The 14,054-nt window shown below is 41.7% G+C and overlaps 2 protein-coding genes and 1 non-coding gene across 3 annotated transcripts; 1 reads left to right on the top strand and 2 right to left on the bottom strand.

The window, feature by feature from the left end:
* The first annotated feature begins 129 nt into the window (after positions 1-129).
* On the top strand, positions 130-7,498 carry gjb9a (gap junction protein beta 9a). The gene is made up of 4 exons (XM_023424100.2): positions 130-289; positions 3,905-4,117; positions 5,778-6,079; positions 6,162-7,498. The coding sequence occupies exons 2-4, from the start codon at positions 3,947-3,949 to the stop codon at positions 6,502-6,504; spliced, it is 816 nt and encodes a 271-aa protein (XP_023279868.1). The 5' UTR covers positions 130-289; positions 3,905-3,946; the 3' UTR covers positions 6,505-7,498.
* Positions 7,499-8,167: 669 nt separating this feature from the next.
* trnas-gcu (transfer RNA serine (anticodon GCU)) lies at positions 8,168-8,249 on the bottom strand. The gene has a single exon. It is a non-coding gene; the product is annotated as a tRNA-Ser (tRNA).
* Positions 8,250-9,299: 1,050 nt separating this feature from the next.
* marcksl1a (MARCKS-like 1a) lies at positions 9,300-12,218 on the bottom strand. Its single transcript, XM_023424088.2, has 2 exons — positions 11,917-12,218; positions 9,300-10,684 (listed from the first exon to the last, which is right to left on the bottom strand). The coding sequence occupies exons 1-2, from the start codon at positions 11,998-12,000 to the stop codon at positions 10,142-10,144; spliced, it is 627 nt and encodes a 208-aa protein (XP_023279856.1). The 5' UTR covers positions 12,001-12,218; the 3' UTR covers positions 9,300-10,141.
* Positions 12,219-14,054: the final 1,836 nt, after the last annotated feature.

Below are 14,054 nucleotides of genomic sequence, written 5' to 3'. Positions count from 1 at the left end.
TTGTAGGGAGTGGAGTCTCCACAAACTGACAAGACAGGGCATGTAAAGCCTGTGCTCAAATGTGTGTGTGCGTGTCTGTGTGTGTGTGTTTGTGATGACGTAGCAGCTGCTGAATCTGGTTTGGCAGGATTTCTGAGGAAAGGGCGAGAGAGTAGGGACAGAAACAGAGAGAGAGGAAGGAGCGGAAAACTACGTTTTCCTTCACCACATTTAACTTCAGTGCTGTACATTTATCTTCTCCTTCTGGTGTCGACACATTTGGTTCTTTTGAGAAAGGTTTCAGCACCGGGTAAGTTTTTTCTACTTTGATTTTCTTACATTTTACTGTATCGCATGCTTAAAGTCTGGACTGAGGGGTAAACAAAAGATTGTAACTAGTGGTGTGTTTATACAGTACACACACTGAGTTATAGTAGTGGGGGCTTTTTTCTTGTTAAACTCGAAAACAATATGGATACAAGTTGTTAGTTATGCCAACAAAGAGGGAAGCCACGGAGTCAGTCAAAAATTTTAAAAAGACAATGGGAGTAACTTCTCCTGTGACTAGGACACAAACATTTCAGGGGAGGATACAGAGCAATCATTATAAAGAAACAATTACATAAAACAGTAAGTGGTCTTTACATAAACAGTAGATTCAGCACACAGACAAAGGCGTGGTGGAGTGTAGCATACTCACACTAAAACTTTCCACATTGCCTCTGATGGTACATGAAGTATCTAATTGCTTCCTTCCTTCAGCTTATTGTTGTTCAGACTTGTGGCATAACATGAATGCCTAAATTTAACTTGCAGCATTTGACACTTACTTCCTGATGGATACATGTATAAAAAAAAAAAAATACTAATATAAATGTAGAAAATGGCAAACGTCTTATTACGATCAACCCAGAGCTGTGTGTCGTCATAGCAGCCATTACAAGCCTGTACAAGTCTCACTGGTGCTGATAACCTACTTTATTTTACCCATGTGAAAGAGAAAAACTAATCTGCATTGGAGTTTAAAGTGTTAAGACAGAAAAGTCCTCAGTGCTGAGCCACTCCTGTTCTTTGAGATCTAAATATTTTACTCTTTTCTAAACAGTGAGTGATCCTCCACTGTGCCAGAAACCATACATGCCTGAGGATGGTGTCACAGATCCCATATGGATGTAATGTTTCTTGTTTTTCTAGTAACCTAGTAGGAAACCACATTAGCAGTTTCTTCTTTTACCTTATGTTTTACAAAAAAAGCATAAATTCCTTGTGTTTTACGTGAAAAAAAACCCACCTTCACATATCTTCCATTGCTTAATTACTAATTGCTGAATACATCCTTTAAGTCAACATACAACGACATTAAACCTGGTTACAGCGTTGACATTTTCTGCACATACTGTAAACATATGGGTTTGACATGTGATAGGAACAGTGTCTGCGGTGAAATACTGTATTGGATACACATTTTTAATGATTCTGTTATTGTGTTTCACACCAATAAAGCGGAAAGTTAGTCTCCTGTATAATAGCAACAGAAAAGATGAAGATTTATATCTATGTAATGTAAGCCACAAGTTTCTACGGCAACCATGAGACTTCAATGGAAAACTGTGCAGATCAGTGTACATTGGATTTTGTTTGCAAGGAAAGATTCATCTGTTAAACACACACACATACACACAACCCAGTATCCAGGCAACATAAACCCTGAAACCGCACACATGCCACAAGGTTTATGATTTAAGTTGTATTTATACTGAACAGATGATATTGGATTGTTTCATTCTTGAACCTCATTACCCTCACACACATACAGCTACTGGTGTTTCCACTGTGTTCATTCAGCAGCAGCAGCAGCAGACAGCAGCAACTACACACACGGCAGCAACTACACACACAGCAGCAACTACACACACAGCAGCTGTGTGTACAGACTAAACAGGGTCCATGGTGGAGCATATGGACAAACAAAGACTGATCAAGGCTCATCTTTAAGAGTCAGTGAATGTAGCATGATTGACCCCAGGAGTCAATCTCATTACGATAAACTGTAAATGCACAGTGATTAAGTATAAACACCAGACACGTGCATGTGTAGATGAGTGTGTCTAGAATGATGACTAAAACATTTATTGATACCATCATATGGTGAAACTCATTACTACTTTAATTTTGAGACAAAAAAGTCTTTGGCTTTCACTGGTTGGCTAGAAGGACATAATTTGCTCAGAAACTGTAGAGGGGAATATACACACACTGAGCACTTTATTAGGAACACCTGTACACTGCTTATTCATGCAATCAGCCAAATCATGTGGCAGCAGTGCGATCTCAGTGACTTTGACCATGTCATGAATGTTGGTGCCAGTTTGATTATTTCTAAAACTACTGATCTCTTATGATTTTCACACACAACAGTTTCTAGAATCAGAATGATGCGAAAAACAAAAACACATCTAGTAAGCGGCAGTCCTGCGGACTTGTTGATGAGAGAGGTCAGAGGTGAATGATCAGACTGGTTGGAGCTGATGGAAAGGTTAAAGTAACTCAGATAACCACTTTTACAACTGTGGTAATCTGAAAGGCATCTCAGGATACACAACATGTTGAAGCATGAGGCAGATGAGCTACAACTGGTCGTCAGGTTCCTCTCCTGTCACCAAGAACAGAAACGTGAGACTACAGTGAGCAGAGACTCACCAACACTGGGGAGGTGAAGACTGGGAAAACTTAGCCTGGTCTGAACAATCTGGATGGGTAGACTCAGAATTTAGTGTCAATAGCATGAATCCATGGACCAACCTGCCTTCTGTCAACAGTCCAGGTGGTGTAATGGTGTGGGGAATGTTTTCTTGGTACTTGGTACTTAGTAAAGTGCTTGGTGAGTGTATCTGCACTGCAGCCTTTGATAGCACCTCTCCACATTAACATATATTTTGGATTATATTTCAAGTGAAACAAATTTTCAAAAAAAGTTACATACTGTAGATTCATAGAAATTGTTCGACATATTGGGAAATATTCTTTCTCGCCAAGTGTTAGATGCAAATATCTATTCCACTCTCATGTGTGTAAACATGAAGCTACATCCAGCACCCTGATAGCTTAGCGTAGCATGGAGATTGGACACAGGGGGAAACAGTTAGACTAAAACTGTAGTGTAAAAATGAGAGCTTGCAATTTTTATTTGGCTTTGTGTGCCACATTATTTGTTGCTTAGGACCATTTACCAGACAACCAGCAGAGATTAAATGTATACTTCAAAATGTTACACTATTCCTTTAAAATGTTGCCTTCACAGATAAATTTAAATTCAAATTTTACCTGTTACATTAACTTAAAATTGCTGGTAGGTCAAGGTAAATTCCAAAGATAGTTTTACTATTTTGTTCATATCTTAATGCGTCAGTATTGAAAAGACAGATGGTACATTGATTTATCCATCAACCGCTCCAGCCATCTGACCAAGACATTCATTTTCCACCATGAGCATAACATGACATTATATTCTGCTGCCTGTGTACATCTTGTTGATGTTACTCATGTGTGGACGTTTCCTTCGTGGGGAAGCTGTTAACATTAATAATCCTGTATAATAATTTATAAAGCATTAGACCAAGTTAGTTGGTTGGATTCAGTCTACTGTATTTACTGCATACACACAGTCCAGAAACAGATTTGTAATGTAGTTGGTATGAATGATTCACACAAGCTCATGCAAGCTCTGTGACAGAAACACCAGTTTAGGGTGCAGCTGGTGCATCTGACATAAGTATTATTGGTATGTTTTGGATTGGGCAAGTTGTGGCTAATCCTTAACCGTAGCTCGTCTAAATTTGACCTTCTTAGAGTGAAGACATTTAAAAGCAATATCTTAGGAAAACACCTATGATTCAGCCATGATCCTTCTTCCTCTGTTTCACAGGGTGCGCTTGCGTCCTTCAGCCAGCCCATTGCAGCAGCAGGGATGAACTGGTCGGGGCTGGAGAGTCTGTTGAGTGGAGTCAACAAATACTCCACTGCATTCGGGAGGATCTGGCTGTCCATGGTGTTTGTGTTCCGCGTGCTGGTGTTTGTGGTTGCAGCGCAGAGGGTTTGGGGCGACGAGAGCAAAGACTTTGTGTGTAATACCCGGCAGGTAATATGGAAGAGCAACTCTTTATTACCAGCTGCAACAGGGTGGCTTGTATTGTTTCCACCTTGTGAGTCTGTGTGTGTGTGTGTCTCTGTGTCTGTGTGTGTGTGTGTTTGTGTGTGTGTGTGTGTGTGTGTGTGTGTGTGTGTGTGTGTGTGTGTGAGTCTGTGTGTGTGTGTGTGTGTGTCATCATGGCAAAATGTGGTCCACTGTAGTAGGAACTACCACACAGGTGCTTTTGAGTTCTTTGGCAGGTGTTAACATGCCTGTGGACATAGCTTCACAACTGTGCAAGATTCAGTCATGAAACTTTACAGATCTGCATTTTCACTGTTTCACTGAGTTTCCCACTGAAAGGCAGCTCATGAACATTTTTCTAATTTGAATGATGAATTCAGATTCATAGAAAATTTAGAAGGACCTTAAACTGGTTGGTACAGCATGGAGTTAACCTCTTTAATCTATCTCTCAGGATCTGAAAGATAGATTAAAGCTGTGTAGCTAAATTAAGGGGTTGTTTCACCCATATTTGTTCCAGACAAAATACCAGTCACCATTACATTGGTGTAGAGACAGAAATCTCAGAAACAGATATCTCAATATCTACAAAAGTATCTACATGGCTACACGCCACTAAATGAAAGAGAGAAAATGTTTTGTGTAATTTGGGTGTACCAACCCTTTAAAGGACAGTTTAAACTGTTTGTGTAAGTTTGACCACCTGTACGCGTCTTTGTGAGTTTGACACATGAATAACAGTTTATTCGTCACCATACCGACCTGTGAAAACAGGTCGGTATGGTGACGAGTCGGGTTTTCTGAAAAATTACCCTGATGATGTCACAGAAAGCTTGCGTGGACTGAAGGTACAAAAGGACATGTATTATGGGAAGCGTAGGATGCAGTGTTTTTGAAGCGAAGGCCGGGCTCTGTAGTCTGAGCCTGGCTTAAACGTAAAGCTTTCTCATGCCTCAATCTGACCTTCTTTTTTAATCTATCTCTTGTGGGTTCCTAAACCTAATAGAAGTGGTGCTAAATCGCTCGACTGGCCCTTCGATACTTTAGTATATATTAGGCTGTTAATTTATAAGCTATCAGATTTATCTTCAGAGGTTGACCTTTAACCAGTATAATTGTTTTTTTTTTAATTCTGTCTCAGACCATTAGAACACAAATCTTAATCAACAGTTAAATCCATAAGAAACTGCAGAAAGAAAATACTGCAGCCGACTTGCTAGATTGGTTCATTTTTGCTAAGAATTCTTGTGGGGAAACAAAACTGTAAAATATGCCTGTTTTTTTTTTGCTTGAGATCAGGCCCAAGAGGCTGCAAGTAATGCAGTTGCATTATTATACCACTATATAGGTATTAAAACCTTCACCAGACGTCTGACCTGATATCTCATTCTGACAGCATAATGTAGTGGTACTTTTGTTATGTGTTTATCATCTCATGGCAGGCGTATTACCTCGTATAAAATAAAAGTATTGGCTCTTATTTTAGCCTATGTTCAGTTTTTTTGTCTGAATGCATGAATGCAACAACCTACCAACTTGCTATCAGTTATTTTATCCATTACAGATGACATTAGAGTCATTATGGAAAAAGTAATTACAAAATATAACATTATTTTTTTTTTATCTTTTTTAACTTTGTTTCCAGCCTGGCTGTACCAATGTCTGCTATGACCACATCTTCCCCATCTCCCACATCCGTCTGTGGGCGCTGCAGCTGATCTTCGTCACGTGTCCGTCTCTGATGGTGATAGCTCATGTTAAATACCGTGAGGGAAAGGACCAGAAATATGTGGAGCTGAACCAAGGCTCTCACCTGTACGCCAACCCAGGCAAGAAGAGAGGGGGGCTGTGGTGGACATATCTGCTTAGTTTGGTCTTCAAAGCTGGATTCGACACATCATTTCTCTATATTCTATACAGGGTATACCATGGATATGACCTGCCCAGGTGATGCTTGTATCTTATTACTTGTCAAATGAAAACATTGTGTTTTGTATCAGCTATAACTTGTTTTACTCTTTTGTTTCAGGTTATCCAAGTGTACACTGGAACCATGCCCCAACACTGTCGACTGCTTCATTAGCCGTCCAACGGAGAAAAAGATCTTCATGTTGTTCATGGTCATATCCAGCGCACTCTGCATCTTCATGTGTATTTGTGAGATGATCTATCTGATAGGCAAGCGCATCAGCAAATTGTTGAGGATCCGACACGAGAACCAGAGACTGATATTTGCTGAGCAACATGAGCTCACCAACATAGCCCCACCAAGGTCCCAGTATCGGAGGACCGATCCAACGCTGACAGAGAGCCAGCTGAGTTTACACAGGAGGGACAAGATCAGAGAAGGCAGTGCAACTACAACACTGTAGGACACAGTGGTCATTAAGCTATGGGTTTGTTTCTGATGGGTGACCGCACAACAGGAACACAGGCTACCTACCTAAGACTATTGAACCAAAAGACTAATGAAAGGTTCAGAGCCTGTACATAGTGATCCTGTGATCGAGCTGAACAAGAAAAACACATGGTTCTCCATTAAGAGGATCATCAACACTGACTGGTGGTGTGTTGTAAGGCGTCACTTAAAGAAAAGTACTACTAGGATTATTATGTTTGGATATCAGATTTTTAACTTTGTACCATGTACTATACAAGGAGAGACATCCAGGAGTCTGATGTTGATTCATCATCAACATCAATATATCACATATTCTAGATCACAACACTTGGTATCTTCAACACTGTAAATAGCTTTATTAACAGACTGACTGAGAGAACGATGCCTCCTCCAGTGCTCTGCACATTCATATTTCTTCTACTGCAGTGAACAAAATGCCACCAACAATTTATCCACTGAGGTTGAACTCTTTCCCCCAAGAAAGCTGGTTTAAATCATAGATTTGGATTTGTAAGAGCTTTTTGGTCAGCAAGTTACTGTGAGTAATGAATGGACTTCATCACAGCACAGATAAATTGAGTGGATTACTGATTCTCATATTTCATATAGCTGACAACCAGCTGATTCCTAAGTGGAATTTGTTAAGGTCACTCAATTATCAGCATTTAAAATTTATATTACAGAAACGTTATTGCATTTTTGTTATTTAATATGAGTGGACGTGATGGACTTGAGGCTGTAGTCCTGCAGTACAGGCAGGACTTTAGCTGAGCTGACAGACTGATGTTTAAGGACAAGGTCATTTCTACTTTCATTTTTAGTTTCATGCCCACACTCAAAGAGAGTCAAATGGAATATCATGATGTGGTCAAATAGTTCCTTTTAAGATATAGCAATTTATTTTTATTTACTGTTATACTGATAGATTTTATTGCTTATGAAATAAAAATGCTTATCAAGCTCTAGACTGTCTTTTTGTTATTTTCCCACAGATACACAGGATTTGCACATGAATTATGATGCTGCTCATAATATCACTGACAAACTCACACATGAAAGGAAAGGTTTAAGAAAAAACTAAATAAAAAGCAGCAGAAGTCTATGAACAACTTTAGGTTGTATTTAATATTGTAAACATCAGGGAAATACTGAAAATAGTTTCACTATGTGACCACTAGACGGCAGCCTTGTCCTCGTTAAATTGACCATTCTATTTGTCTATTTAAAGATATTTTTAGCGATTTTGTCTAAATACGTTTTAAATAAGAAGAGAAGTTTAAAAAGAAAAAGCTGCTTCAGTGAACTCATTGTGATTTGGGTAAACCCACATTCCGTCAGTGCTTCATCAAGATGAGAAAACACCTCACAGCTGATCATATGAACGATGCAGGTACCTCAGCCATGTGGACATTAAGGACAACCCTACATGCTGCCTTCAATTGCCTCTGTAAAACCCCCCAAGAGCATGGCTTTTCATTTATATGCCATAATTTGAATATTAACTAATAATGAAAAATGCATTCGCTAGCAATTGAATGAAGTATATGTTTGACAACCGTGTCAACCGTTTTATTTCAAGTTAATGGGCGACATTGCACTGAACATTTATGTCTTCAAACCGAAAATGTCCGATGCGACGAGGATGGGATTCGAACCCACGCGTGCAGAGCACAATGGATTAGCAGTCCATCGCCTTAACCACTCGGCCACCTCGTCTGGTGAACCACACAAAAAGATGTTAAATATTCTGATACAGCTATACATATCTCTGATACACACATGGACACTGGCTAAAACTCCGGCTAATCACCAAACACGACCAACGTGTCATGTTCACAGTGAGCAACAGGCTGCAGAGTCACGCTCCATACACGTGTCAGTCCACCAGAGGGAGCCAGAGACAAGCAAATTAAAACGAAGTATGTTAACTATTTGACGAGGAATTTCTTATTTAAATGGGTCTGATTCCGCCATCTGATGACTACATATCAAATACATGTTGGCATAATTAATTTATAATGATGTAAGAGAGCCTATAATGAAGCTTGTGTGGAGCTGTCTCTGGCGCACATCAAATCCCCTTTCCCTGGTACAGACATGCCTCCAGCTCTACATCCACAGAATCCATTATATGGATTTAAAGGTTTATTTGTCATGCACACAAGTATCATGTTTAGTGGACTGCAATATGGCGTGCTACTACTGTTTTTCCAAAGGGCTAGTGTGAAAAATGAATATCAGAAAAAAAAAAGATAAATCAAATTACATGTAAGTGGATTCATACCAAGTATATGAATGTATTTCCTACAGAATATTGGTGCAGGTGTGAACTTTTGTAAGTATTATGTGCACAAGGACAAACCAAGTATGACTCAGGCCTCTGCAACCTTTATAATCCTTCATCTTCTCCTTAAATTAGCATTACCAGATCTTATATGTCCTCGTCTGGAGTCACAAGCAACAAATGTTTTCAATTTCTTGTGCCATTTTCATAATCTAGGTGATGTAAGTGATGTTAAAACTTGTTTATATTTGCCATTTAATCTTAATTATAGCTTTTCCCCAATAATAACTTCTTATTTAAGAAATATATATGTATAAATGATTTTGACCAGTTTCTATTATATAACTGATTGTTTTTGTGTATGCGTGACATAATACCCGAACAAACATCCTTATGAAAACGAAAGCCTGAAAGAAGACTAACTTTCCATCTCGTAACAGTTTTGTGTCTTATGGTGTGAAACACAAGGCAGAACACAGACAGAGGGGATCAAACATTTATTTACCCTTATTAAAAGTTACAATAAAACCATTAACATCTTCAAACGATAGCAAAATAAAGAGAACCAAAAATATTGGCCAAAACATATTTACAGAGACAGTTTGCAGATAAAAAGCTCACATTTTGTACACAATCCCAACCCCTGCGTCATAAACTCTGAAATGTGAACACTGCAATACTCAAGAAGCTTGAATGTGGTTTTAGCCAGAAAAAGAATGAAAATGCACGAACAAAGACATAGATCTTTTTCCACCTCCCCTCCTCGATTTTCACTTTTCTATACATGACAAAATACTTGAAATTTGGGGGTAAAACATAGGAATGTAGAATTCTAAAAATTAATAAGATCATTTGAAAGGTTTATGTGTCCGTATAACAGTCATTTCGAGTGAAGGAGATGGTCTACCCCGCTCTGCAACGGTGACCATTTTTAGATCCCAAAAAGATGAGAAAGAAAAATAAAATGTTATAGGGCTGCCACGCTGTTAAAAAGGATGCTTCTCCATGAATTGGGAAAATAAGTCAGTATTCCTGATTCGCTCCACGTCCAATCCATTACCTTCGCCACACGCCAGTCCCCGTGTGTACCATGAGGGGGCGACACATGCCGACACTTTCATCATGAGAGGGCCCGGTGAGATTCCGTCTTTCGAAGAACTAATAAAAGGCAGTGAACTGGTGGTTGAATCAGCAAACGTGATATATCCTTTGTCTTCTTTTGTAGTTTTGTTTATAACTTTAAGAACGTGGCACGAGTCTCTCATATATATATTTATATACTTTAATCTTGGAAAATCAGTTCAGGTGCCGTGGCGGGGTGCAGTCACTCTGCCTTGGCCTCGCCCTCAGATGCTGCAGGTGTCGTGCCCTCGGCGGGGGCAGCGGCCTCCTCAGCTGGAGCAGCCTCTGTGGCCGGGGCCACCGCCTCCTCCGCCGCCTTGGTCTCTCCCTCGGGTGCAGCTGCGGCAGTGTCGGCGGCAGCTTCATCTTCTTTGGCCTCAACGGCTGGCGTCTCCTCTTTGGTTTCCTTGGCCGCATGGCCGTTCTCCTCTGGCTTGTCCTCGGTCGTGGGGGAGGTGGCCTCCTCCTTGCCCTCCTCGCTGCCCTTCTTGCTCTTCTTCAGCGAGATGCCCTTGAACTTGAAGGAGTTCTTCAGGGAGAACTTCTTCTTCTTCTTGCCATCCTTGGCGGCCTCTCCATCTGCTTTGGCAGCCTCGCCCTCAGCTGCAGGAGCGGGCTCGATGGCATCTCCGGCGCTGGTCTCGCCCTCCTTGGCTGGTTCGGCTGTTCCATTTCCATCTGCAGCAGCCACTTCCCCATCCGGCTTGGCTGACACATCACCATTGGTCTTGACATGGCCGTTCTCCTGCAGAAAAGAGGGTTCTCATTAGTTATGAATTAATATATTCAAACTGGGCCAAAACAAACACATTGGCACTGGAAAAGGGAATTACTCAAAATATACAGATGGATAAATTGTAGATGAAATGTGTTTCAATGTAGCAAACAAATCATGTGGCAGATTAGCATTAGCCCATTTAAATAGTTAATCCAGCCATACTTGGGGAAAGCTGCTTGCCCTGACAGTGGTTCAGAGGGGGATTCAACAGCTGTTTGCTTGACTCTGGACGGACACACGGGGGCAGTAGTGCTGCATCTAAACGTCAACATAGCCAGCGAGTTGGGGAACAAAGGAATCCCCGTGAAACCTGGTTTCTGCTCTCATCCGAGAGCTGCAGCTCACATCTACCACAGCTCCCTGCGTGAGCTCAGTGCGGCCAGAGCTCAAACAGCACATCAGCCGCGGCACAGATAAAGCCACGGTCAATTTACGACTCATACTCAACAAATCTATCGCACTCATGATCGGAGGTTTTAGAAGTCCGTCAAGTCTAACCGATCCGTGTTCATTAACATGTGTAAACGGGCATCAGAGGCTAGACTCAGTTTACGCTCCCGACAAACAGCAATTAACAATCATATCAGTCATCAAAGCGCAATTTATTTCCACAAACTTCCATTTCAACCTAAACGAAAAGCGCTTGAAAGCAGGGAGTTTGGAGCAAAGGGTTTGAACTGGCGACTGTCGGCGCTTTGTTTGCAACTCCGCAAAATGCGCCTCCAGCAGGGCACATTTGCATCCTTTGCACCCGTTTGCTTCGCATCTTTTGTTCGACGTGAGAGTGACCGACTACGGCCAACTCATGAGAGAAAACACGGTCCAAACACACATTTCGACCGAATGTGTCATTCTTAGAGTAAATGTGCGGTGGATGGCTCCTGTGGGAGCAGCAGACAGAATTAACAAAGGCAGGTCTGGTGCGCGCTGAGCGGGGACGAGCGTGGCCACTCGACGGCTGCTCTGCTGGAGGTCCCCTCGATTCAGACAACCTGTTTTAATTTCTTTGACTTTGATTTTTCCTACAGACATGTGAGTAACAGAGCTCTGAGTCTGCTCTCGGGTCTGAGTGTGAAACAGCAACAAGCTCAGCTCCCATCGCAGCCCTGAGCCCCACCGTGGCACCCATGCTGCCAGTGGGCGTTGGGAGCCATGTGGCTCCCCGCTGATGCTCGGCGTGTCAGGCCCGCTTTACTCACCTGGCCGTTGGCTTTGGCAGCAGCAGGGTCAGCGGCGGCTTTCCCCTCAGCAGCTACTCCACCCTTGGACAACTGGGCTCCCATTTTTTTTTCCTTAGGTGTTCTGAACAAAAAATAAAATCGAAAAAGAAAAACCTCGAAGAGTTTTTGAGATTTAAAAATCCAGATCTGGGATAGGTAGGATCTTGCCAAAGAGGTGAAAAATCCAACCGGATCTCCTTCTCCTAGCTGGGTTTGGAAATGAGAAGATCCCCCTTCTGTGTGTGTGTGGACCCCACGGCGGCTGAGCTCAAATTAAAGGATGTCAGGGATACGACTGTGAGTATTTCAACCGCGCCTCAAAATCGACCAGAGTCTCCTCCCACGGGCGTGACAGCCGGGCTTTGTCCAATCTGAGGCCGGGGGATGGGCCTCCTTCACCCCCCTGTCACTGCAACAGTCTGCTGCTCAGCTCGACCATCAGCAAGACTTCTCCCACTGTTTCACATGTCTGGAAGATGTTGGACATTTTTGACTTTTTAAACTTTGTTCATGAACTTACTCAGCACTTGTTGCATATGTGCTGCAAGAAACGGACAGGCAGGAGTTATTATTTTTAATACCTGAGGAGTCACTTCATCATCATCACTTCATTCATCATTTAAATAAAATGTCTTTGAATAGTGTATCATTTCAAAGGGGAGGTGAATTGATCCAATAATGGACAAATCCCATTAATGTTACTATGAATTCACTAGTGAGACACACTAAAGATGATTTTAAAGATTTCATCATCATTTTTTCATCAGACAAGTGGTTGCCACTTTAAGGATTGAAACCTCATTGAGTTATAAAATCAATCTGAAGCGTTTCAAGATGGAAACGGAGACCAAACAATATTTCTGCTACACGGACTTCTGTTTATTTTTTATGACTTTTCTCAAATCTCAGCTTTTTTTTCTCATGAAATTGCAGATAGTTTGACCCCTCCAGTCGTCTAAGAGCTGATAAAATCGAACAATCTGAGAAGGCAACATCACTTTTTGGTTGAAATGTTCACAGCTCCAAGATTTACCCATGATAACAGGTTGTAAATAGGCGTTTTTTTTTTTAGCTACAAAGGTTAAAAAAAAGGGGGGGGGGGGCAAAAAAGCTGGGGACCAGTGTAGTAGATCACTCCAAGCTCATGCTTACCACTGTTACACCCAAGTTTAGCAATGTCTGTCAGAGTTTCAGTGACTTCCTTCAACTAAAACAAATCCTCAGATGATCTTGATGGCCCGATTCTTCTGTGGAGAAAAACTGGATTTGAATGAAAGGCCAGGAATTTTAATGGCCCCTGCTGGAGTTTGAGTGACAGGCCCGGCTTTCCAAGAGTAAACTCGTTACATAACATGCAGCCAGCTTCGCACTCAGTGGAGACCTTGCGATGGCACTGGGGCTGCTTTGTCACTGACACAGACAGGGAGACAGTGAATCAGCCTGTCAGCCAGTAATGAGGTCTCTTGGCCAGACAAGTGAATCCCACGATCGCAGCAATGACACTGCATTTTTTTTTTTTTTTTTAATTTTTGGGTTGGGTTTCTTCTTGTGATCCAGCAAAGGTCAAAGGTCAAATGTTTTAAGCTGAGTTATGAGAGCCAGTGGACGGCTTCCATAAGCAGGGCCAGTCATGGGACGGGGTCATATATGCATTTTTACATGCCAGCTGCTTCATTTTCAAACCATAACTCTTAATTCTGGACGACCGTAACCAAATTAGCCTTTCTTTCCCATTAACAAGGCCCTCGTTTATCCCACAGATGAGCCAGTGTCAACAAAATGTCGCTCTGTCTGCTTGTCATCTTTATAGGACTTCATTATGTGGAATTTATGATTTCCTCTTATTAAAATAGTCTTCTGAGGCATCCCTTTATGGGTCCATATGTCTCTCTCTCGCTCTCTCCCTCTCTTTGGCTCTCAGTCGTTGTTTCTACAGGTCCAATCGCACACAGAACATCCCCCTCCACACATGTACACACTCACACAAACATATCACAGCCGTGGTATGCGAGGCATCTACACGCCACCCACAGAATGATCTCCATCCATTCAGTGGGCTGAGCTTCCCAGAGTTGAATACACCCTCAGGGGGTTCAAAATCTGAACCCCCACCCCCC

The sequence above is a fragment of the Seriola lalandi genome, unplaced genomic scaffold (assembly GCF_002814215.2).
Source record: "Seriola lalandi dorsalis isolate HSWRI2012SDOR001 ecotype SW California unplaced genomic scaffold, Sedor1 jcf7180002054703, whole genome shotgun sequence".
In the NCBI taxonomy this organism is placed as follows: Eukaryota; Metazoa; Chordata; class Actinopteri; order Carangiformes; family Carangidae; genus Seriola; species Seriola lalandi.
The sequence above is the reverse complement of the archived record's forward strand: the minus strand, read 5'-3'. Positions and strand labels throughout refer to the sequence as shown.

Coding starts and splice junctions, on each gene's coding strand:
- gjb9a (XM_023424100.2), top strand. CDS start 3,947: ATGAACTGGTCGGGGCTGGAGAGTCTGTTGAGTGGAGTCAACAAATAC. Junction 4,118..5,777: donor TTGTGTGTAATACCCGGCAG/GTAATATGGAAG, acceptor CTTTGTTTCCAG/CCTGGCTGTACCAATGTCTG. Junction 6,080..6,161: donor CATGGATATGACCTGCCCAG/GTGATGCTTGTA, acceptor CTTTTGTTTCAG/GTTATCCAAGTGTACACTGG.
- marcksl1a (XM_023424088.2), bottom strand. CDS start 12,000: ATGGGAGCCCAGTTGTCCAAGGGTGGAGTAGCTGCTGAGGGGAAAGCC. Junction 10,685..11,916: donor CTGCCAAAGCCAACGGCCAG/GTGAGTAAAGCG, acceptor TCTTTTCTGCAG/GAGAACGGCCATGTCAAGAC.